The 26230-nt window shown below is 34.9% G+C and overlaps 1 protein-coding gene and 1 pseudogene across 1 annotated transcript in view; one reads left to right on the top strand and one right to left on the bottom strand.

Moving 5' to 3' along the window:
* Positions 1-1581: 1581 nt before the first annotated feature.
* Emc2 (ER membrane protein complex subunit 2) overlaps positions 1582-26230 on the top strand; it is a 42427-nt gene continuing 17778 nt past the window's right edge. The window contains exons 1-5 of the mRNA XM_027952618.2: positions 1582-1687; positions 10108-10221; positions 10723-10787; positions 11374-11459; positions 13507-13564. Coding sequence (XP_027808419.1) covers positions 1648-1687; positions 10108-10221; positions 10723-10787; positions 11374-11459; positions 13507-13564 — 363 coding nt within the window. The 5' untranslated portion in view covers positions 1582-1647. The remainder of the gene's footprint in view (positions 1688-10107; positions 10222-10722; positions 10788-11373; positions 11460-13506; positions 13565-26230) is intronic.
* On the bottom strand, positions 21854-24895 carry LOC114101500 (U6 snRNA-associated Sm-like protein LSm5 pseudogene; annotated as a pseudogene).

The raw sequence follows: 26230 nt of genomic DNA, 5'->3' as shown, positions 1-26230 counted from the left end.
CAGAGATACTGGCTGAAAGTCACCCAGCTGTTAACTGGTAAGGTCTGGGTTCAAATGTGAGTCATTGTTCTCCCCATTACACCAGATCATTTTATTGGAACATTAGGAGAATGTGAATCTTTGAGGGGAGTATATTTTAATTTTTGAATGAAGGACTTTTTAAAAGTCTACTTAGTCTGGAGAGAATGAAGCTCATTCAGAATCTAAGTCCATAAATTCACTAGTCTTTTCTGTCCTTATGTGACTTCTTTGTGGCAGATGGCATTGATTTTTCTCTTTTTCCTTCCAAACAAAAAGCAAACTGAGATTGCCAGGGACTGGGTATGAGGAAATGTAGGTTAAAGGGTACAAACTTTTGGTTATAAGATGAGGACCTAATGAACAGTATAATGAATAACAGTATAGTGAATAACACTGTATGGTAAACTTGAAATTTATTAACAGAATAGATACTAAGTATTCTCACCCTCTCCCCCCACATTCATACATATGCAAACACACACAGTAACCATGGGAGGTGAATGATGTATTCATCTGATTGTGAATCATTTAAAAATGTATATTTATATCAAACCACCCATCACCTTATACCTTAAACATACACAAGTTTTAATTTGTCAATTATATTTCAATAAAGCTGGTAAAAATAAACTCTTACTCTCTCAGCTTGTGGGACAGAACTCCTTTTTTCTTCTTTCCTTCTCAAATCTTGATTGCATCTTATTCATTAACCCCTAACTATGGCTGTTTTGCAGGAATTTTTAAGTCTTCTTTTCTCACTTTACATCCCCCGCTAAAATTTAATATTCTTATTGTTTAAAATACTAAATATATGCTTTGGACCCTAATTTCTTGCTTGCAATCCAGACATTTCTCCTTAGCTCAAGAATAGGTCCAAAGGTTCCTGAATGCGGCTTCAAAAGAGGGTTCCCCCTCGCAGTAAACAGGTGGAGCAAAGTTTAGGAGCTGTGAAAGTCTCACTTGTGCCTTCATTCATTATTTACAAGCACTAACACATTGGCTGCTTAAGGAGATTCATAACTAGAGTGGCGGCAGACAGGCATAATTCCATGCAATATGGTCGGTAGGAGAGCATTCTTGTGAACATAAAGCGTAAAGGGCGAGTATCCCACTTAGCCCTTTAAAGAGATTTAATAAAATTTTTGGAGTATTTCTGTTTAGTTCAACCTTAAAAAGTAAATGGGAAGCGAATACCATTAGGGAAAGAAAAAAGTTGGGGAGAGAGAAGGTTATTTGGGCAGAACACTGCAACCAGTACTGGGGACTATGAAGATAATGAATAAGCCCATGTATTTAAAAAAAAAAAAAACAGGGAGTGGTTGGCACCACCGATAAAAATGATAAAAATCTCGGGTCAATACGACACCTCACCCCAAATCTGCTCCGACGACAGGCCGGTTGCCTCAGGTTCCGCAGGCTCCTGACGCACCGCGCACGGCCCGGCTAACTCCGCCCTCTTCTTCCGAAAGCCCTTCCGTAGAATTGCGTGCACGTGCGCGGCGGATGCCACCCACTCCGTTGTCTCGGCCAATGAGAAATGGCTTCGTAATTCACTACCGCCCGGTCGCAGGTCACGTGACTGCGTCTGCCCGCCCTCTTACCCCGCTGCCTCTAGGTTCTAGGAAGATGGCGAAGGTCTCAGAGCTTTACGATGTCACTTGGGAAGGTAATTTCGGGAGGGGCGGGCACAAAACGACCCAAAGCTCTGGGGAATCGTTCGGAAGCACCCACTATGCTCGGACAGGTGGGTTCTCCGGTCTTTGGCACCGGAGCTCTCACTGGACGGGCCAAGCTGAAGAAGAGGTTGAGGCTGACCCTTTCCTTGGCCGGGCCATTGACTCTGGCATTCCCCACTGTTTAAAGAATGACTGACCTCCCTACCTCCGCGCCAGTCCAGCGGCCCGGCGCGGCTTCCATTTATGAGGCCGGAGCGACTTGGAGTTAAGGATGTCACACTTTTTCTGTGGTTCCTGGGCGGCGTGGAGGGGGCGGGAGAGTGGATTGTTGAAGCTTCTTTGAAGCCAAGAAGTACAGGGTCTGTAAGGCCTTGTGTTGTCAAGTGTTTGGAAGTCTTTCAAGTCTGTGCAGAAAAAGTGTGTAGAAGACTGATGAAAAAATTGTTATTTTTTCAAAACCGGGTTTTTAATTTCTGTGCTTTTTATTCTCTATCCCACTCTTCCCTCAAATCACGTTTACACACTCCATACCATTTTGTATCTATTCCCTACCAGTAAATCCTATTCTAAAGGGGAAAATAACTGTTAACTCTTGGACAGGTGATCACGTGTGGCATTCTTGTGTCTCATCCTTGGTTGATTTAGGGCAGAGTGTTTTTAAATCCAAAAACAGAATCCATTCTGCAAGAAAGACTTTCCCCCCCATTTTAGAAACTTTCGTGGGAGACCTGCTTAAGAAACTTGAATTTCATTAAAGCATGAAGTTTATGTTATTGAAATTCACATTGCCAGCCTTTAACATAGTTCAGCAGATTTCAGTAGCTAGTTTGTTCAATGAATGCCTTTGTGGGATGCTTAAATAATGGCCTAATGACATGTGGACTGAAAATTATATTTACTGTTTGATCATGAATAAATTTCTAAGTATTATGAAGTTGCAGACATGTAAGGGAAAAGACAAAATTTCTTTACACTTACAGTGCATTCAATAGTATAGATAATATATTGGTTTTGTGGCTTGTGGCACATGAATATTTCTGCTGGTACTGAAGGAATGCATTATATTAAACAGAAGTCTTAAATGCTTAGTGTTAGATCTTGCATATTTCAAGTAAGACAGTCCCTACTTCATAGAATCACAGTCTAATGGAGAAGACAAACCTGTGAATAACTTTAAAAGACTTGTCAGGTTATATCCTTTCAGCCAGATGGGAAATATGTGACTGTTTTCTTTAATATTTTTAAAAAGTTTTTCAAATGTTTCATAATTTTTCAAAAGTGATATTGTTAAGGTATGTTTAGTATAGCTCACTCTTAGCTCTGTTAGACTTTATAATTTCTCAGAATTCTTCTCAGAAGTCCCGTACTACAGAGAGCCCTCCTTAACCTCACCCCCTTCCCCATTCCTCTATCAAAATTTAGGAAAAAAAAAAAAAGAAAGAATAAAGAAAAAATTCAAAACTTGCCCCTGGGTCATGTGTTTTCATGCCATTGAAATACTTACCCAGTTAAGTTTTAAAATTTTATCTCTCCTAGAATGAAAGTAACCACTCTAGTTTTGTTCACTGTCATGTCATTAGAGTTGGACATTTGGGAGGAACTCTGATTGTTTATTGACTGAATGAATTATTAATGGGATTAATGATAAACATTAACAGATTGTCCCAAAATATAACTAAGAATCATTTTTTTAGTGTTGGATATATTTCTTTAGTGTCTTAGGTGAACTTAGGCAACTCAACTAATAGTATATGGTTTGTTCACTTGTTCAGTGAAGGTTTAGACTTTTTCAGAATTAAAACTGTTTTAAGGGAATTTTAAGAAATGAGTTTTCTAGATTTTTATTTCAGAGACTCAGAATAACAGATTTTTTTTTAGGATGTATGAGGTCAATGAAAGGTCTCAGAGATTTGGAGGAGAGTAGTTTCAGAGGTGTGTCCTTAGGAATTCCATTGAATAACATCATGAATTGCTTAGTTGAAAGAATAATGTAATTCTTGTAATAGGATAATTTATTACCTGTCTAGTAGTTCTAGTACTTTCCAAGTCTCTAACAAACTGTACAGAGATATGGAATTTATGGCTTATTAATTCAGCCACTTCAAAGCATCTGTTACATAAAGAAATTTATTGATTGGAACTTTGGATGTGGGAAAGAGAATTTAGAGTTGTAATAGAGTTGTCAAATTTCTTGAGACTATATTGTTAGGCAGGATGTAGATAGGATACCTAGCACAGTTGCCTGACATGTAATAGACACTAAATGAGTATTTGTTGAAAAAATTTTTAATATTATGTTTAAGAGAATTTCACTTGTTCATGCTCACTGTTCCTGCTTCATCTTTTTTTGTTCATTCTCTCAGTAACCACAATTTGGTTTCCACCCCATACCTCTTCTCTAAGGTCTCTAAGAAAATCTAATGTCAACTCAAATGTTTGTGTTTTATACATCTGTAATACATTTGCTAGAGTAGATCACTCTATGAAAAGTTCTTAACTTGCTTTTTTCCTCCATGCTTTCTTAATAACATTCTTCCAGGTTCTTTTCTTTTCACATCTTTCCTCTACTGAGTTCCTTACATCCACTTTCTTCTTTTTTTTTTTTTCCTGATTCCTCAGGGATTCCTTCTGTAGCCCTCTTTTTAATATGTCATGTCATTAGGTTGGTTATTAAACTTGAGATCTGTAGATTCTTGATCTGTGCAGGCATGTTATAATGGTCTGTAAACTTCATGAACTTACGTGCAAAATTAAGATTATGTGTGCATATTTTTGGGAAAAGATGATTCAGAGATCTCATCAGTTTTGAAGACCTCTAAAATGGGTAAAATGTCTTCGGTAGACAATCTTTTCAACACCCAGGTGTAAATATCAGCCTGTAATATGCTAAACAACATACTAATTAAACATATAGTTGAATGCTTTTTATCAAGCACTATTACAGTTTTTGAGGATATAGTGCTGAACAAGACAGGCAAGTTCCCAGAGTTCATAGAATATATCCTGAAGTTTAATTTTTAAATGAAGATTCGTATTCACAGTTATCTTAGGGCATATCTTCTGGATGTTTTGTGATAATACTTAAAATTAACTTCTCCTCCCCCTCCTACCTACTGCTTCTAACACCTGCATTTTCACTACTTCTTATTTTTTGCATTTTTTCTAGAAAAATTAATAGCACCATTATCTTTCCCCCTTCATAATATAACTCCTGCTCATTATTTGAGATACAGACCTGCTCTTTGAAATTATGTTTTTAAAAAGCATATCCCCTTTCCTACAACAGTGTTATTTGCACAATCTACAAGAAATAAATTTTAGAAAACAACTCTTTCAAGTATGTTCATACACATATATATGTGTATAAGTTGAAATTAGAACTTCACTTGAAAAGTATTAGCATGAACATTCCATTCTGTTCTATTCATTCTGTCTTATTCCCTCCCCCACAAATGCTGCAAGAAGTACCCTAAAATGATTTCATATTCCACTTCTGGGTTGCAATATAGAGTTTGAAAAACTCTTTTGCTGAGTTCTCTGTACATGAAAATAAAATAATTCTTCCTTTTTTCAAATCAGGTGACTTGTTCTTTCAGAATGGGTCTTTTCAACATCCTGTAACTACTCCAATTAGACAAATTCATAGGACTATGGATAAATTAAAATTTATTATCTCCCAGGTATCTTATGGAGTATGATGTTTCATGTAAATGAATCTGTATTACTTGGGAATATATAATTAAGTGAAGTATAGAAAATATAGGATTGGAGTAAGGAGTTTTGAATTAAGAGTCATCAGAGTAAGTAGCAGGCGTGTTTTTCCATCTTTCAGAGACTGGTTGTCTTACCACAGTGACACCTAGTCCTCATGGAAGGAATAAGCAGAATAATCCTAGTCACTCTCATAACCTTTGGTCTTTAGATGACCCCACATGGTTTACACAGTTAATTGTTCAGGTAAGCAGTGAGCAGCTTACTTTACACATATATAATAAAACCACCTTAATTTTGAGGTGCTTACCTCTTGGTGGGGGTACTTAGGGTAAAATAAAAAGTTTAACCCACCCTTGAGTAAACAGTGCTAGAAAAGCCTTTATTTCTAGACAGTGGCTGAAACAGTTATCAGTTGTTTTTCCTTAAAATCAAAGTAACTAAAATTTTGCGGCATTTTACGTTTTGTAAAATGCCCTACATAAATTACTTAATATTAAAAGTCTTAAACTTCAGGGCCAAGCAGATGAGGAAAATGTGTGAAATTTGTGAAAGATAGTATTGGTGCCTATGTGCCTATGAAGAATTGGTGAGTGCATGCCCTCCCAACTATAATAAAAAATCAGCTTATAAACAAACAAAAAGCCTTAGACAATTGTATTAGCCAAGCAACAATATAAGAGATCCAGGTTTTACTTTATGTAAAAGTTTCATCAGAGATTTGTAGGACAGGCTTGTGATCCTTTGTATTTTATAGCTGAGGTGTTAGAAATGTCAAATGATAGGTCCAAGATCACCTTGCTGGTGCAAATCAATGGCAGAGTTGGAATTTAAATAGTGGTTGTTTAACAGTAGATCTTTTCCCCTTTCTGCTACTTATTACTCTCAGATGTTGGCATATTTTTTCCTGGAAAGTACTAGATAGTGAATACTAGTGGTTTTTGTGTGCCACATGGTTTGTCTTTACTGTCCCTCTGTGATTGTAACACACAAACAACCATGGATATTATCTGAATAAAGAGGGCTCTATAGGTTCTGATAAAACTACAAAGCAGGTGGCTATAGATTTTGGCCCTGGGGCTATAGTTTATTGACCCCTGTTTAAATCCCCTGATCTAAATGCAATGTGAAGAGCAAAATCAGAGATGGTGGAATTATAAAAAAGACTAAGCATTTGCTGCTATAGAATGTGCCATTGTCTTAGGGAGAAGCTCTAAAACCTCTTGGTTCAAAAATCAAAAGAGAATTAGTAGTGTACATGAAAATAGGGAAGGATGTAGAAGGAAAAATATTAATAGTAGCTAAAAGTTTTTGAGCACATGCTATACTAAATATGTTACTCAGTGCTCACTACAATAATCATATGATGCCATTATTATATTTTTATCTCCATTTTTTAGATGAGAACTGTTGACTGGCAAAGTTATTAACTCAGCTCATATCACATAGCTACAAAGTGGCAGAGCTGGAATTTGAACCTAAGCATTTTGAGTATAGCATATTCTTAACCACTGTCTACTACTGCCACTACATGGGTAGAAGAGAAAACTAAAGAAAGAAAATGACACAAAAAATGGAAATATTGAACCATTTGGGTGTTTTTATTGTTTACAATTTTTCTGTTAGCTTGTGAACTTTTTAATCGGGTTTCATTTTTATGTTTCTAGCATAAGTCATAAAAATAACAATGCATTTTTGAATGAATGAGTGAAAATCATAGGGATATATCAATAGGTATATCAACTTATTGCATATCAAAAGGGAAAGTCTTAGAAATTAGGTTGTCTGATAATTTATCTTTATCTTGACTATAAACAAATTAGTGGAGCTGGATGCAAAATCCAAGACTGACAAGTGTGATCTTGACACTTTTCTGCTGCTCATTTTTATGTGAAATTAGTTTTCCTGTGATTTTAAAGTGAGGTGTGGCATTCAGTAAAGTTTTTACTCTCAGAGAGCTTCCTTTTCTTTTTCTTTCTTTTCTTTTCTTTTTTTTTTTTGGTGTAGTATTCTTGCTTTCTGAGGTTTTTTTTTTTTTTTTTTTTTTTGGTGTGGGGGGGGCTTCCTATTGATCTTGGGCTGCTGAATTTTGATTTCACTTTCCTTTGTTTGGAATCCTGTCCTAAAAATGAGGCCTGACCAGTCAGGACTGACTACCTGTCAGAGGACCACCTGCTCCAGAGAGTTCAGTCCTTCTTGCCATTTTCTACTTGCACTCAGCTGGGATTGGCAAGAGCAGAGCCCTTCTTGTTTCAGATGTTCTTCACATAATAGCTCTTAGTGCTTTGCAGTGAATATGTATTGGCTCTTTGGGAGTTCTCCTGTTTTGGAATTTATCAGCTTGCCACTTATTGCTTCCTGTAGCATTCTTCTGTGTAGATGTTGGTACATGTAGATCTTGTAGCTATTGATAGTGCCATTGTAGCTGCCATCATCTTTCCAGAGTCTTTCTAATTTGAAGAAAAAAAAATACTTCACATCATTTGTACTTATTTTTCTCCATTTTGTATATCTGATGCCATTGCTTAATTGTTGCATATCGTTTATATCACTTCATTGATTTGGAGAGAGCTAATGCTTAATGAGTTCACACTGTGTTCCAGATTTTTCAGAGCAACCCAGTGTATAATAGCTGGCTCCAATGTACTGGGAGACTAAAGAACTGAGGTAGTCAGATCCAAGATTGCAGAAAGTGAAGTTTATTGGAGGGCTAATTGACAGAAACACCATCCTGAATGGCAGTAAAACCATGTGCATACTCACAATTTGGGTCAGAGGTCAGGGACTTTGAAAGAAGATAAGAGAAAAAATAACTTCATCAAAGCTGGAATGTACCTGTTTTATCTTAAGCTAATATCAAGAATATCAGGCACATACCTGGAACTAATGATGACAGGGTCCGTGTCAGTAAAGCTCAACATACCACTCTATTGGTTTCATTTATTTATAGCATGCTGGAAAACTATGTGGGGGGAAAACAGACCAGGGTTAATCAGAGGCAATCATGACAGTTGACTCAAGGTGGCTGCAGTCATGTCAATCTGAATCTCTACAGATACTTTGCTAAGAACTTTATATACACACACATACACACAAATACACATCCCCGAGTTTTAGGTGTATTATCTCCATAAGTGTGGAAATTTAAATATATTTTCATTAAGTTGGATGAGGTCATTTAAAAGATAAGAGTTTTTATTCAAACCAGTTTCACTAATCATACATTTTCCATGATTAGTTTCTTTGAACTTTTTACTACTTCTAGTAGATCTTCTGGTTGGTTTGCTTGCTTGCTTGCCTGCACCACAGTGATTTTTGTAGCATACAGCTCTAATCGTGTTGTTTTTCTTTTGCTCAGAAATTTTCAACTAAGAACCTAATTTATTACTTCCTACCTTCTTATTTCCTGATTTCACTGTATTTTCAATCCCAGGGACTCAAACCCCTTAACTTTCACAATTTGGGGGGGTGAGGGGTTTGGGTCCCTGGGATTGAATTCAGGGACACTCAACCCCTGAGCCACATCCTCATCCCTATTTTGTATTTTATTTTGAGACAAGGTCTTGCTGAGTTGCTTTAGCACCTCACTTTTGCTGAGGCTGGCTTTGAAATTGCGATCCTTCTGCCTCTCAGCTTCCTGAGCTGCTGGGATTTCAGGTGTGTAGCACCATGCCCAGCTTCAGGAGGTGGGTTTTTTTTTTTTTTTTTTTTTTTTTTTTGTAGTTGTAGATGGACATTATGCCTTTATTTTGTTTGTTTTTATGTGGTGCTGAGGATCAAACACGGTGCCCCACCACTGAGCCACTGCCCCAGCCCTTCAGGAGTTCTTTTTTCTTCTTCTTTTTTATTTAGAGACAGGGTCTCCCTGAGTTGCTTAGTGCCTTGCTGTTGCTGAGGGTGGCTTTGAACTCACAATCATACTGCCTCCTGAGCTGCTGGTATTATAGGCATGCACCACCACGCCCAGCTAGGCCGCCCTCCTCCTCCTCCTCCTCCTCCTCCTCCTCCTCCTCCTCCTCCTCTTCCTCCTCCCTTTTTGGAAGATACATTCACACCATAGCAATGCTGTTCTTTGAAACTTGCAGAATTCCCTGTTGTATTATAATATGCAAAGTTGTTCTGTTGATTTTTATTTTTGTCAGTGCTTTTGGCTTTATTTTACATTATTTATTTTATTCCTCATTTAAAAATAACAAAAGATTTCCTTTACTTTTACTTCCTTACATGGCACTGTAACATTAAGGAAATTTATGTTGAATATTCCTTCATTGCTGATAGTCTAATATAATAATTATAATGAAATTTTTATATTCCTGGATCAATGAGTAAACTTCAAAATACCTTGAGTATTTAAAAATTTCTATAGATAATTATATTTTTCTGGAAGAGTAATCCTTGACTTTTATCAAACTCTGAAAGGTCTGTGATTCCCCCAAAAGTTAAGACACACTGTGTAGCAGATTCATGCAATTCATTACTTTTAAAGATAGATCACTTCTGATGCTTTTTCATTCTTCCAAACGATCTATTCAATTTATGTACTACTTTATCAACTTGGAGATATGGTAGACTTCTACATTAATATGAGTTTATTTTCTTTACACAAATAGTAGATTTCATTTTGTCAGTTGTTTTTATGTCTATCATTTGTGTGTATGTATATATATAATACGAAAAAATAACTAGCTTATGTTTTCAGAAATGCGAGATAAAATGAGGAAATGGAGAGAAGAAAACTCAAGAAATAGTGAGCAAATTGTGGAAGTTGGAGAAGAGTTAATTAATGAATATGCTTCTAAGCTTGGAGATGATAGTAAGTTCTTCTGTTAATTTATTACATTCAGACTCAGCACATTTCATTTATGGTTTTTCTCTCTTTTTTTAGCCTGTCTTATGTATTTTCTACTGGTCAGATCACTCTTACCTGTGACTTTTTGTTTCATAAAATTTAATACTTTATTTATTTTTTTTTCTTAAAAAATAATTGCTAGTAGAAGTGAGGCTATCAAATAGGCATTTTTATTTTAAAGCTTACAAGTCACCAGATGTCTTGCCAAAATGTATTTCATGAAGAATCTTTTAGAATAGTAAAAGTATTTAATATTGGATTTTTTTTTTTTTTTTTTTACCTCATAAGATATCAAAATATTTTATATACCCGAAAGGATGCTTTCTTTGCTTATTATTCTGGAAATAATAAATCAATTTTCAGTTATAAGTTATATTCTCTAAAGTATCACAAACTAAAGAATACATTAATTTATGTCTAGCAGATTTTTATTTTAAACTGTGTTCCCCCTCTTTATTTATCTAGTTTGGATCATATACGAACAGGTGATGATTGCAGCCCTAGATTATGGTCGAGATGACTTGGCATTGGTAGGTATTTAATTATTATTATTATTTTTTGGACTGGGGATTGAACCCAGGGGTACTTAACTGCTGAGCAACATACCTGGCCCTTTTTATTTTATCTTTTGAAAGAGGGTCTCGCTAAGTTGCTTAGAGCCTCACTAAGAATCTGAGGCTGGCCTTGAACTTGCAATTCTCCTGCCTCAGTCTCCTGAGTTGCTGGAATTATAGGCGTGAGCCTATTTTATATTTAACTTGCTTTATATATATATATATGTATATGTATATGATTAAGACTTGGTACATGGCTTGTATTGAATATTTTCTGTAATTAGTATTGACTATTTCTCTTAACAGTTAGTTGAGGGCTGGGGTTGTAGCTCAGAGGTAGAGTGCTTGCCTACCACATAAAGGCCCTGAGTTTAGTCTCTAGCATCCATTTTTAAATACAAAACAAAAGAACAGAAAAGTTAAGTGGAACTAACAAGAAATTTTTGGACATAGTAAAAACTATGTAAACCATTCCTTGTATATATATATAAGGTAATTACTTATTTAATATATATAATGTAATTACTACTGTTCAAGTCTTTTTTACCAACTATTTTTTCAGTTTTGTCTTCAGGAGTTAAGAAGACAGTTCCCTGGCAGTCATAGAGTCAAACGATTAACAGGCATGAGATTTGAAGCTATGGAAAGGTAACCAAATCTTGTGAACAATGTGATTCCATTTAAAAATGGCAAAATGGAGATTGTGTTAGGTTCTCTCATGCTCATGGCACATCATTCATTGCACGAGGTCTTTTGCTGCCGAGTTCTAGAATAGTGTCAAAGTGTTTCTCATTACAAATCCTGTCAGTTACTCCCAGGAAATGGGTAATGTAACCCATTTACCATCTCTAACCTTCTGAAATTAGATCATGCTTTGGAATAAGAGCTGGCTTCAAAGTCTTGTTTCAGCATTTCCTAGCTTTGACTTGACAAATTATTTAACTTTTTAAATTCTTTTCAAATTCATGCCTCTAAAATACAGATATTGCCAATTTGTAAAGGTTGTTTTGAGAAATATACATAGCACATACATGCACAGACCCAAACACATACACACTCAAAGCAAATGAAAGACACTATTATTATCTAGATTAGAAACACATACATACATTCAAAGCAAATGAATGACACTATTATCTAGATTGGAGTTACAACCTTTTTAAAAAACAGAATTCTGTTTCTAAGTGTACTCTTAACCTAGTAATGGAAAAGAGAAAAAAAAAAAATGGTCCTTTTTTTTTTTTTTTCCTGTGATACTGGGGATTGAACTCAGGGTCACTCAACCACTGAGCCACATCCCCAACCCTATTTTGTATTTTATTTAGAGACAAGGTCACAGTGAGTTGCTCAGTGCTCGGGGTTGCTGAGGCTGGCTTTGAACTCATGATCCTCCTCCCTTGGCTTCCCAAGCCACTGGGATTACAAGCGTGCACCACCATGACTGGCTGAAATAGTCTGTTTTAATTGAAGCGTTGTCTATTGCTCCCTCTTCAATGATAACTTTAGAAGCACATCTGTAGGTACTCCAGGAGAGTTCATTATATCTAGAATGTAATGAATGATGGAGTTGCTGTTTGGGACTGAAACTAGAGGTACAGGCAGGTATCAGATTGTGTGGGACTTCATATACCCTACTAAGAAATTTCAACTGAGAGTAACAGGAAACCATTATATGAATTTAAGGAAAGAATAACTGTTGGATTTGTCTGTAAGAACATTGTAATATGGGTGTGTAGTGAGTAGTTTCAGAAAGGAAGCAGTTTTGAGATTGTTGCACTAGAATTATAAACTGTAGCAGAGATTGTAGAGAGAGTAAGATGAAAAGAAATTGAGAGGGTCATAAAATAGGCTATCGATTACATTTTAGAAATGAAAGAGAAAAAGAAATTAAAAATGCCTTTTGGTTTTCTGTCTTGTATGTTCAAATGTTATCTACCAAATGGAAAAAAAGGAAAAAAAAGTACATAGAATGAGGAAGAAATATTTCTGGGTAGAAAGACTTGTTGAGTTTGAGGTATTTGATAGTTAGCTGTGAACAATGAGAAAGTTGAACAAATATTCTGAGAGAGGTGTCCATGAGGAACAAAACATAGAAAATAAAGTCTGTTTTCAAAGATTTATGTTTGTAATGGTAGGATAAAAACATGAGTCATACCAGTGAGAATGTCATCCAGCATGATCTATTTAGTAAGAGTATTGAATATATTATGGTTTGGTGTCCTCAATCTGTAAGGCTTTTCTAATAATCAGAGACATAGAAATGAATCTTCATCTGTCTGTTTACATTATCATCTGTTTTTGCCTCTTGTCCCCTTTTCCCATTAGAACCATTAATTTGGACATAGGTGTTTGTACTGTGTATTATTTATTAACATTAACATTTCTGCCATGTCCCAGGTTTGGTTCTGATGCTTGCTCTATCTCTTCAAACAGTGTTGCTAGTTTTTACCTTTGTATTCAGACCAAATTCAATCAGTATTTTTTGAAGTTTTCTGGTAAGTATTTTATATACAGTGTGTTTTTATTTAAAAACTTAGACTGTAGTAAACTTTCCCTTTTAAATGCAGATGAGAAGACTTGGACATCAATTATGAATGCAGTTGAAGCCCTGCCAGTTAAATCTTTTTCTGTATTTACTATTATCATTGCATTTTAAAGATAATGACTCTCGATTTTCCTTTTTCTTTTTAAATAGATATGATGATGCTGTACAGCTATATGATCGAATTTTACAAGAAGACCCAACTAACACTGTAAGTTGGCAAATTGTCCTGAGGATGATCTAAAGTTAATTTAAAAGATAAAACTAATTCATTGACAAAATAATGGAAGCATACATAAGGAACCAGGTTTTATGTTTCTATTTTAAATAGTTTATAATGGACCATCTTTTAATAGATTTAATAGTCTCCAGTAAAATTCAATTTCTAGAAGATGTCTTTTTAGGAAAGAAGTTAGTTGAAATTAGGAAAGAGCAGGCTTGTACTTGAATAAAAACCCAGCAGATCTTAATGTTTTTGTGATATTTTGAAGCTTATAAAAAACTTTCCTAGTTTGTGTCAATATGTTTTAGTTGTCTTATTGGACAATGAAAGAAGTCATTCAGTGATTTAGTATAAAGAATGTAGGGTATTATTTTTTAATCTACCTTACACATGAATAAGGAAAACAATCTGTGAACATAAACATACATATACATACATATATAGTATATATGTATGTATATTATAGTATTTGTTTAAAAAATAATTCCCTAGTGAATTTTTTTTTTAAGTTGACAACACTTTAGGTTAACATATTGGCAAAACTTTAATAGAAGATTCTACTAAATGATTTTACTAATGATTTTACTAAGATTCTACTAAAAGATTTTACTAAATGAAAAGATACTGAAAGACTTTAGATATATATCACTCATTTTAATGTTTTGTGTCATTATTTCCATGTATACATGTGCCTGCTGAAAGGATATTTTCACAATTTTTGGACAAAAATCAGATTAAGTCTTTTCCTTTTATAGAAGGAAAAATGGTTACATTAATACATAATATAGGTTCTTGAAGGTTTTCACTTACTTGGCAAGCATTTCTTTAAAGTTAGACATTTTTAAAAATCATGTAATATGATTGTAGATCTTAAGATACAAAAATGTTTAATAATTGAACAATTACTTGATTCATTTTAAAGAAACTATACTAACATGGGAAATTATTTAGTATTCAAATATTAGTTTTTAGAGTATGTTTTTCCCAGTCATTGGTTATAAATCCTCATCTCTTCTTACTCCTTTTGATATTCTGTATTAATTTGCTATTTTATATTATAGTAGTTGAAGTAATAAAGACTCCTACTTTTGTTGTTATCTCACCTTAGGGAGATTTTTCTATGGAAACTTCTAGGGTTTTTTTTTTTTTTTTGAGTTTTTGTTTTTGTAAATATTTGAATAGAAAGGTTTTATTATTTTGTTATGATTCTTAAATATAGAAAGGTGTTCTGATAACCACAGGCTTAACTGTTATAAAATACAAAAGTAAGAGATAGTTTCTGTTGGTTTATCAAGATACTAATAAAAAGTAAAATTGGCCAGGCGCCTTGGCATAGGCCTGTGACTCCAGTGACTTGGGAGGCTGAGGCAGGAGGATCACAAGTTCAAAGCCAGCCTCAGCAACTGCAAGGCACTAAGCAACTCAGGTCTCTAAATAAAATACAAAATAGGGCTGGATATGTGGCTTAGTTTTTGGGTGCCCCTGAGTTCAATACTTGGTACTCAAAAAAAAAGTAGAATAGGAAAGTTTTTGAATCATTTCCTAATCTTAACTGTCTTATTAGCTTGCCATCTTGGTTAGTATTGGTTCTTTTAAAGTCTGGTAAAATTCAGCAGCATATCCATCCAGTCTTGAGCTTTTCTTTATTTGAAGGCTTTTTTTTTTTTTTTTTTTTTTTTTTAATTTAGATACTTATTATTAATTTATTTTGGTTTATTGTATTGATAATGTCACTTTTCTATTTCTCATTTGCACATCTTCTTGTATAGTCTAGTGAGATTTATTCTTTTACATCCTTTCATGATTTTGTTTTATCTTTCTTCTTCTGAGTATAGAATTCCCTTAAACATCTACTGCAGTACTGGTCTAGAGGTCATGAATTCCACTTTCCCCCCACCCTTAATCTGTGTTACCTTTAAAAATTTTTATTTCTTCCTCAATTCTGAGGTATAACCTTGCTGGGAGTAGTAATCTTGGTTAGCAGTTTTATTCTTCCAGGATTTGAAATATATTGTTCTGTGCCCTTCTGGCCTTTAGTATTTCTACTGAGAAATATGCTGTTATGTTGATTTGTTTACCTGCGTGACGTGGTGCTTCTCTCTTGCATCTTTTTGTATTCTTCTTTATTTTGTACTTTTGGCGTTATAACCATGTTGTGTAGAGGTTCTTTTTGGCCATGTCTATTTAGGGATATAAATGCCTCCTGTACCTGTATATTTTCCCCAATATTTGGGAAGTTTTCTGCTGTTCTATAACTGTATATGTTGTCTGTTCTCTCTAATGTAGTTTTCACCTTCTGGTATGCAAATTATATGATTGATCTTCTAATGGTGTCCTAGAGTGTTAGTCAGCTTTTCATCCCTGTGACCAAAATACCAGACATAACAACTTAAAGGAGCAAAAAAAATTTTTTTTTTTTTTTTTGACTCAGTTTCAGAAGTTTCAGTTCATGATTGGCTGACTCCGTTGTTTTGGGCCTAAGTTGAGGTAGAACATCATGGAGGAAAGGCATGGTAGAGCAGAGCTTCCAGGAAACTGCAGGGACGAATAGCAAGTGCACATGCACAAAAAGGGGTTAGGGACAAGATATCAAGTATCAAGATATAGTCACTAGTGGCATCACAGCCAGGAAGCTGAGTGGCAAGGACATGAGATAATCTCAGTGGCATGTCTGCAAGGACTACTGATTCAACTAGGTCCCACCTTCTACCATTTCTACCATCTCCCAATAAATACTATCAAATTATTTGTCCTCTGATTAAGTCTGAGCCTTCATAATCCAAATATTTCCCAAAAGTCTGACTTCCAAACATAACTGCACTGGGGACCAAGCTTTCAACACATCAGCCTTAAGGGAACATTCCATATCCAAGTCATAATACCCAGAGACCTTGTATGTTGTCTTTTTGTCTTGCTGTCTTACTGTAATATTTTGACAGTTGTTCTTAAGCTTTAATACTTTTTCTTCTACTTGATTATTCTGTTGTTGAGGCTTTTAACTGAGTTTTTTTCCTGTGTATTGAGCTTTTGATTTTTATTTGGTTCTTTTATAAAATCTCAATCTCTTTATTGAATTCATATCCTGAATTTTTTTTTTAATTCATTCAACTGTTTTCTCTTGGATTTCATTGAGCTTTTAAAAATGATTTTTATGACTACTTTGGCATTTACCCACTTCAGTATCTTTGAAATCTTTTACTGTGAAGAACTTTGAGAGGTGACATATTACCTTGTTTTTTCATATTTCTATGTTTCTGTATTGAGATTTGAGCATCTGTTCTAATGAATTTCGTCCACTTTCATGTGATAGCCTTCACAGTAAGTGCCTTTCTTCTGCTAATGTGACTTAGAGTTTTGATTTGTTGTGTAATATTGAGTTTATTTCCAATTTGACTCCATAGTAATCTCCCTATAACTTTTTTGGTTACAATTTGTGGTTTTGGGCACAGAGTGTACCATAACAGGATTAGAAAGACCCATTGTCTCTGCAAGACATGTTAGGGTGGGGATACTCCAGTACTTTAGGCACATATGGTATAGGTGGCAGAGAATGTAAGATATGCCTCTGTGTGGTTACTCCTATTATGGAGGCATTAGCTCCCAAAGCACTATTCATAATAACTCTATTATTTGAAAGTGATTCTCATTCTTGGTGTTCTAGGTACATTGAAGGGCTCTTGTTCTCTGATCAGAGACTGGTACAGATCTAAGTGCTTCACAGGGAGGGCCAGCTGGAATCACACAGCTCCCCCTCTGTTGCACTCACTTGAGGCTTATGAGCACTATGCACTCTGACCAGGTGCAGCTGTGATTGATGTAGAGGATTCACATAGATGTGATGTAATCAACTATTGTGTTTTCTCTTTCTGCTGCTACTGTGGGGTATTTGCCCAAGAACCAGATCTCAACCTCCCTCTATCTATGCTTCTCTGGGGATAGGGCAACAGCTGGGAGCCTGTATACCTCTTTTCTTTAAGTAAAAGTGTTTGTTAGGGTTCATGCAGAACTGGGTACATGGCAAATGTCAGAGCTGCAGCAAAATCTTCTGGCTGACCAATTTTGGGCAGAGTGTGTATGACACCTGGAGTATATTCTCTCAGGAGGTTTTTAGTCTATGTACCCTGGGGCATGGTGAATGTCAAAGCCATATTTGGATCCCTGGAATGATTCAAAGGGATGGGAAGAAGGAAGAAGAATTGAAACTTGGAGCTCTGGGCTGGAGAGGTTATGCAGGGACCAAGTTATTGACTAGATTTTATCCCTGAGCCTTTAGACCTGACTTCTGCTTGAAGCTGCATGCAACTGATATTGCTCTGCATCACAGAGGACAGCATTGCTGATCTGCTTGCTGTGCCTTCCACTCCCTTTCATGTCATAGCCATTGATGCTTGGATTAAGTCAGAAACACTTATCTAAGCCACAACTGTCTCGTGTAGCCACTGCCCAGCCACTAAATGCAAGAAGATATCCACAGGAACCCTGAAGTATGATTATTCTCAGTTTTATGATCCCCAGAGAGTTTAGTGTCTTGACAGTAGGATCCGAGAATTTATTGAGAGATACAGTGAATTTCTTCTCTAAAGCCAGCTTGTTTTGCAGACTCCAGATCACCTGTTTATTTAAGCTGTTTGTCTTCAGTGTTCAACTTTCTGAGTCACACTGTGACACTTTCTCTTTTACCTTTACTTCCTTGGAGGGAAGTTTCCGTTTCCCCCACCACTGGGGTATCTTGCTTCTCTTGCTTCATCATTCTCCTTATTCTCTGGAGTTCACTTAGTTTCATTGTCTGTGCAATTTCCAGTACTCACCCAAGTTATCCACCTCCACAAGCAGTTGTGTTTGAAGAACCAAACTAAGGCTGAGTCTATCTATTCTGCAATCTTGAGCCCTCCCACACCTTATTATTCTTTCAGAAACATTTGTTGAGTGTTTGCAATATGCTTGGTGCTGGAAACAGAAGAATATATTAGATAGCATCTTGCTCATGCTTTTAGGGAATCAGCATGATGTAATGAACACATTGTGGACTTATATGTAAATATCTTAAATTCTGATTTTTGGTGACTTACTGCATGAGGTTTGAGCCTTATAGACCTTGAAGAATGAGTATGCCTCATCAGATCCAAGTGAATGACCTGAGTAAGCTTTAACATTAAAATACAGAGCCCCCTTAGGGTTGGAAAAATTTCTTAAGATGATTTAGAGTGGAAGTTTTCAAATTTTTATTTTGAGGTGATGAAATGGGACACCTGCCTATTTCTTTAAAGTTGTAAAATATTCTTTTGTTAAGTAATGCATACTTATGTTAAAATTATATATAACAACAAAATAAAAAATGCAAAAACCTAAGTTAGTTTTTCTACCTCTGAGCTCAATACTCCTTCCTTTAGGTAAGCAGATACTGACAGGTTTTTTTGGTATTGAGATTCTTTTTTATTTCTTGCACAGACAAGTGTTTGCATGTGCATGCTTGTGAGTGTGTACACGTGTGTGCATGTGTGTATCTTTTGACAGGGAGATTGGTTGGAAATGCAAGTAGTGTCATACTCTGCTTAACCATGTCTTTTAAAGATCAAGCCATATCAGCACGTCCTTTACCTCATCCTCTTGAGTAACTGTATAGCATTGCATTGCATGGATATGTAGTCCCTGTGATGAAAAATAGTTTTAAGTCCCCTTTGGTGAACTCTTAGATTGATTCTAATATCATCCTCTCAGACAAGTGAATATCATTTGTAGGATGAATCCCTAGATGTAGTGTATCTAGATCAGAAAATCCATACATTAAATTTTCAATTTATAATGAACACATTTTATTAGTACGTAATAGTGGGATTCATTGTGACATATTCATACATGCACATAACATAATTTGCTCAATTACATTCCCCATTACTTCCACTTTACCTCCTCTCATCCCCTTTCTCTATTCTACTAGTCTTCTTTTTATTTTTTTTAATTGATGCCTTATGATTATGCATAAGAATGTTGAACATTTTTTTTCATATATTTGTGAGGAAGAAGAATTCCAATTCTTTGTGCTGTCTTCATACATGCATATAGCATAATTTGGTCAGTTTCATTTTCCAGTAGGTACCTTTCCCTCTTTTTCTCTTTTCCTTGATCCTCTTCCCCTGCTGTTTTCTCTTGTATTTTTATGACTCTGTCCTTTCATAAACTTACTTTTTTTTCTCTCTAGCTCCTGCATATAAAAGAAAATCCTCAACCTTTGACTTTTTGAGTCTGGCTTATTTCACTTAGCATGATGTTCTTCATTTCTATTCACTTACCAGCAAATACCATAATATCATTCTTCTTTATGACTGAGTAGAACTCCATTGTGCATATATACATACCACATTTTCTTTACTCATCTGTCAATAGATACCTACACTGATTCCATAACTTGGTTATTGTGAATTGCACTGCTAAAAACGTTGGAATATACATATTGCTATAGTATGATTTCATTTCTTTGGTTACCTACTAAGGAGTGGATTAACTGGGTCATATGATGATTCCACTTCTAGTCTTTTGAGAAGTTTCCACAGTGATTCTATAGTAGCTGTGCTAATTTACAATCCCACCAGCAATGTACATGTGATCCTTTCTCCCCACATCCTTGCCAGCATTTGTTATTATTTGTACTCTTGAAGCTTGCCATTATAACTGGGGCAAGGTGAAATCTCAGTGTAGTTTTCATTTTCATTTCCCTGATTGCTAAGGATATTGAACTTTTTTTTCATATATTTGTTAGCCATTTGCATTTCTTCTTTTGAGGAGTGTCTGTTTCATTTGTCCATTTATTGATTGAGTTATTCAGTTTTTAGGTGTTTTTTGAGTTCTTTGTGTATTCTGAATATTAATCCTCTGTCAGAAGAGTAGCTAACAAAGATTTTTTTTTCCATCTGTAGGCTCTTTATTTTTTTTTTATTCTTGTTTCCTTTACTGTGCAGAAACTTTAATGGCATCTACTTATTGATTATTGATTTCGTTTCTTGAGCTTTACAAGTCTTATTAAGAAAATGGGTGCCTGGAGGTTGACCCTATGGTTTCTTCTAGCAGTTACAAATCTATACTTAGTTTTTATGGTGGACCAGAGTGATTATTTGCCTGTAACCTTTCTATTTATATATTATCAGCTTGTTTTGTTTCAATCCTTGCCATTTTAATTGGTTAGAAATGTTATCTTGTTATTTCCATTATGAGTAATGTCAGACATCTTTTAATATTGCTTAAGAAACCGTTTGTATTTCTCTTTCCAAAGTGCTTCCTTGTATACATTTTTCAAATACAATTTCATATCTGTGATTAACCATTTCATTCCTCATTCATTTGTCTCTAAGGAGAACTGTATTTTATACCTCTGAGTTGGTTGTACAGAGTAGTTAGAGGTGCAGTAACAGAGTCTATAGAACAAGCTGGTATGCTATACTTCAAATTTTTAGGTTTTATTCTCAGAGTATGGAAAATGAAGTCAAGTTTTGATTAAGGAAATACCTTCAGATATTTTTAGAATAGCTTGTCAGCAATGTGGGATGATTTGAAGGATTTGAGAAGAGATAAATCATTTGGAGCTTGTTTTATTTCAGGCCAGAGATAATGAGGATCTAAGACTAGAACAGGTGGAATTGATTGGGATAGGGGAATGAATTAAGTGTGTTTTGTAATAAAAATATTAATTAAAAATTAGCTGTGAATATGTTTTATAAGCTCTGAAGTGTGAAGATTTCATTCACTAGACCATCAGAAAGAAATATTAAACAGGACTATCTGTAAAATTGTATTCCTTAGATTACCCCCAAACCAGTCAGTTTTATTAGGTTTTGCTTGCTTTTAAAATATAGATTTTTCCATCATTTGAATGCTGCTGCTTTTTTTTTTAGTTCAAATTGAATTCTTAAATCAACTCATGTATTTTAAATGTACTGATTCAAAATCAGAATTCATCATTTTGTTTGGAACAATTGTTTGAAAAACAAATGGTAATATAAATGAGGATGGAAACAGATATAAACATGACAGAAAAGCAAATGGCAAAACAACTACAATCTTTGTTTCACTGACTACAATAGTGTAATAAATAACAGCCAAAAGCACCTTTATTTCTTAGTCTTCAGAAAACAAGCTCATTTCTTCTTTTTCCAAGATAACCATGATTAACTTAGAAAAATGATTATACATCTTCAAAGCATTTCCCTTTAACTGGAAAATTAGCTTTAGAGAATCTTGACCTTAAATGATTTTTTAAAAACTCCATTTTGTTGCCATTATAAAACAAAATGGAATCTAGCATAAGTCAAGGAAATTTGTTCACACTTCAGGTTCTTCTCCTCCAGGAACCAGCATTGTTATTTTGATTTAGTAAATTTGATCTAATTTAGTAATTGTTCCTCTGGCATAATTTCAAACTCAGCGACATCTTCCAGTACCATATTACAAAAGTCATCAAATCCTAGAAGCATACCAGCAATTTCCTTATCATTCTTTATCACATTGTAAATTCTTGATTCTAACTTGTCCAGAAACTCTAGCAGCAGCAAGTGCGGTGGCTTGGTACTTAGCTACCATGACTAAGCTGGAAGTGGCCCACTGTTTGAATGCTTCTTGAGGGGAAAAACTTAGGTCACTAGCCTCCAACGTAACTAGCATATGGTAGGCCTTCAATGAATAATTGTTGAATAATGCCTTCAAAAAGAAAGTGTTATAATTATTGTCTTTTAGTTGGTTTTATATTTCAGAAGGATTTAGGTTTTTTTCCTGAAGTGTGAATTGCCTATTGTGATGTATCAGATATTTGAAATCTTATTTTGGTATTAGACATAACTGCCTCTGTGCCAAGAGTGAAGGTGCTTTAAATTGCCACATATTCTTGGAGGCAGGAGAATCTGGAACTGTGCTTTTCCTTTGCCTGGCCGGCTAACCATTTCTTCCCAGGTCCTCAAATCTGGACTGTAGGGAGTACTGGATTTTATTTTGCTGGGAGACCTTAATCCTTCAATCCTTAGCCCTTCAATCAAGGGCTGTCTTTTCACAAGTAATTAGTTTCTTAAAGATGTGTCTTTCAGGAAAAATTGCTAGCTAGCCCAATTGTGTGTTATATTAGAGAAAACATGTAGTACACTTGAATATTATTTATTGTCTTTAAGGGTTTGAAATATTATATAGTTTCTTGATTATTTTTCTATAACACCATTATACATGGTTTTAACTGGGAAATTCTTATAGGAGCATAATGGTTCAAATCTAGGGTATCCTCAGAGGTAGCTCCCTGTGGCCATCTCCCCTTTTAATATTTCAGCAAAAATCACAATATCCTTTATATTCATACTGAAATTTAAAAAAATATTATAGTTATTATACATAGTTCACCTAGAAGATATGAATTCCATGGGGCCAGACATTGAATTTTACTTATGCCTAGTGAGGAAAAAAAGTAGAATCTGTGTTGTTGGTCAGTTAATTTATTTTTGAATGGTTGTAAATTGTTTGTGCCATGGTATTCTTTTACTAGAGTGATTTCCACTATCAAACATTGGGTTTTCAGAGCAGTTATTGTATTTCTTAATGCCTTCAGCTTATTAATTTAGAACGTTGATTAAGGAAACTGATAAACTATTTGAAATGGTATAGGCTAAAAATCTGCTGATCTTTGTGAGGGCAAAAATGGAGTTGTTAGCATTGGTTAAATAATTATATAGCTTATTTAATGTTTATTAATACATTTTTTTAACTCGGTGCAAGTAAAACATGCTCAGATAAAATAATAGTTTATATAATTAATCTGGGCTTTTTTCTACTTTACAGCCTACTTAGAGTAAAGCTGCAGCTTTCTGCAAAGCAGAAGGTGTGATAAATGAGTATAATTGAAAGGAAGGCTGATAGAATTAAAGAAAATAATGATGGTAATGATAGTGATGATGGAATGCAACATTTCTTGAATATTTACTGTGGGCCCTCACTAAGCTAAGCACTTTACATATGTCATCTCATTAATTATCACCACAGTCCTCTCTAATATTATTAACTTTATTTTATGGGCAAACAGGATCATAACAAATTCAAGTGCCTTGTTCAAGATTATACAGCTAGTAAGAAATAAACTCTGGGGGCTGGGGTTGTGGCTCAGCAGTAGAGTGCTTGCCTAGCATATGCGAGTCCCTGGGTTCGATCCTCAACACCACATAAAAATAAATTAAAAAGAATTAAACTCTGGATAGTTAGTTAATTATTCTAGATTCATGATTAATGTTCTTAATCATGAAAAAAGAAGCAATGGCAATGAATTGGAAATGAAACATGGCAGCTACCTGTCCCCCATACACAAATTGCAATACTTAAACTTAGTCATTTAGATTGTACTTGCCTTTTTCAGAGAGTATATGAAAAACAAAAATGTTTTTATTTTTTTCAAATTTTTGTTTTTATTTTTTTCAAGTATCCTAAGCATGATTCTTCATAGAATATTATATATACTAGGGAAGTTATGATAGAAATTGGTCTTTTTTATGAGCCCTTTTTGTATGTTCTGGGTGAGTTCCAGAAGGTAAGAGAAGCCTTTTTTGAACCTTATTCTGGTTGCTTGGTCATTTAAAATCCAGGATTTTGTGTGGCTTCAGGGAAATGTGTATCGCTTGACTCTGGATAGGACACTGGATAAGGAATTGGATGGCTGAATAATAAGTGTCCATAGAACAACTATGGCAGAGAAGAGTAGTGTACAAATTCAGGAATCCTAGGATTTGCTGTGTAAGCCTAGGTTTTTGGTTTTGATCCATGTAAAATGAAGAGATTTAACTGTTACTACCTACTCCTCAAGTTCATTCCAGCCATAAAATTGTAATGCCTTTATTTTTGCAGCTGATTACTACGCATTACTTCCTTTAGTGTCCAGGACTGTTCTGTGTGTGAATACACAAAAACTGAGATGTGAGTTTCTATTTTCATCTTAAATTTTTTTTGGTGGAGAGGTACTGGGGATTGAACTCAGGGGCACTTGACCACTGAGCCACATCCCCAGCCCTACTTTATTTAGAGACAGGGTCTTACTGAGTTGCTTAGTGCTTCCCTGTTCCTGAGACTGGCTTTGAACTCATGATCCTCCTGCTTCTCAGCCTCCTGAGTTGCTGAGATTACAGGTGTGGGCCACCATGCCCAGCTTCATCTTAATTTTTTGAATCAGTATTTTTGTTACAATTAGTTGTATATATATTGTATTTAAAATTTTACATATACATTAAATGGCAAGACTTTTAATACCTTAAATGAGGCTTTTCTTTTCTAATTCTGTATCCTAATGAGTACTTTTTGAAGTTTCATGTTTTCCAACTGAAATTTTAATCATTTATAAAATGTAGAACAGTTTTTATTATAAATATATATATTGACTTTTGCAAAGATTGAGCCAAACAAGATATTCAGAATATCATTATATGTTACAGGAAAACAAAGTACAAGAAAGAAATGCAAACTAGAAGTTTATTTAAGACTTTAACATTTAGTCTACTTATTAGTATTACTGTTTGTACTAAATCTTTCTGTTCCTTCTCCTTTGGTTAGTTTCCTTACCTGTATGCAATAGTCAGTACAAAGCTGAGTATTCAAGGGAAACCCTTGGCAGCATGCCAGAGTTCTTATTCTGTAATTTCTTTGCTTTTCCGGTATTCTGTCTTATATACTCTAGTGTGTTTGGGCTTTCTGGACTCAGTTCCTTCCCTGAACTCTGTAACTCAACTAGGTTCAATCTGCTTTTCTGCTCCCTGCACAGGCAGCCTTAAAAATTTCTAAAGATAGTAAGCTAGCACAATACAAGTAGGGTTCACCTGGTTTGCTTCCTACCTCTCAGGGATCACTGTCTTTCATTGCCTGATGTCCTGTAGCTTGAAAAATAGTTATTTCATATATTTAGTCCAGCTGGTGCAGTCCAGTAGGGCAAATCTTACTTAATATTGACTGGAAAATGATGTTAATTTAAAGCATTTGTTATAAAGATTGGTTTTAATGTCCAAAACACTTCATTTTTAAAACTGACCATTACAAAGTCAATTTAATTAATTAATTTATTTTTACGTGGTACTGAGGATTGAACCCAGTGCCTCACATGTGCCAGACAAGTGCTCTACCACTGAGCCACAACCCCATCCCTCAATTTAATTTTAATATTAAATTTGTTTTACTTAGTTCTTGTATAATTAAGATATTCTTTTTTCCACAAAAACACATAATTCAAAATAATACTAATAAATTATTTAATTAGTACCACTATAGAGTCTTCTTTTTCAACATGTGTCATAGAATAATCTAGGAGTCTGAAATTCCAGATCCTTATTCTATCTCTTTGATGAATGGAAGTTGTGTGCACCTTTATTTTTATAAAAAGTACTTTTTAATTTTTTATATATTGCAGCATGAATCTAGAGGCACTCTACCACTAACCTACATAACCAACCCATTTATCTATCTATCTATCTATCTATCTATCTATCTATCTATCTCTTTTGAGGCAGGGTCTCAATAAGTTGTTCACACTGGCCTTGTACTTATGATTCTCCTGTATCAGCCTCCACAGTAGCTAGCATTACAGGCCTGTGCTGCTATACTTGGCTTAAAAGGACTGTTGTTTTTTTTTTTTTTAAGTAATTTTGAAAGATTAAT

The sequence above is a fragment of the Marmota flaviventris genome, chromosome 15 (genome assembly GCF_047511675.1).
Source record: "Marmota flaviventris isolate mMarFla1 chromosome 15, mMarFla1.hap1, whole genome shotgun sequence".
Classification (NCBI taxonomy): Eukaryota; Metazoa; Chordata; class Mammalia; order Rodentia; family Sciuridae; genus Marmota; species Marmota flaviventris.
Note: the sequence above shows the minus strand (reverse complement) of the source record. Positions and strands in the feature narration are given on the sequence as shown.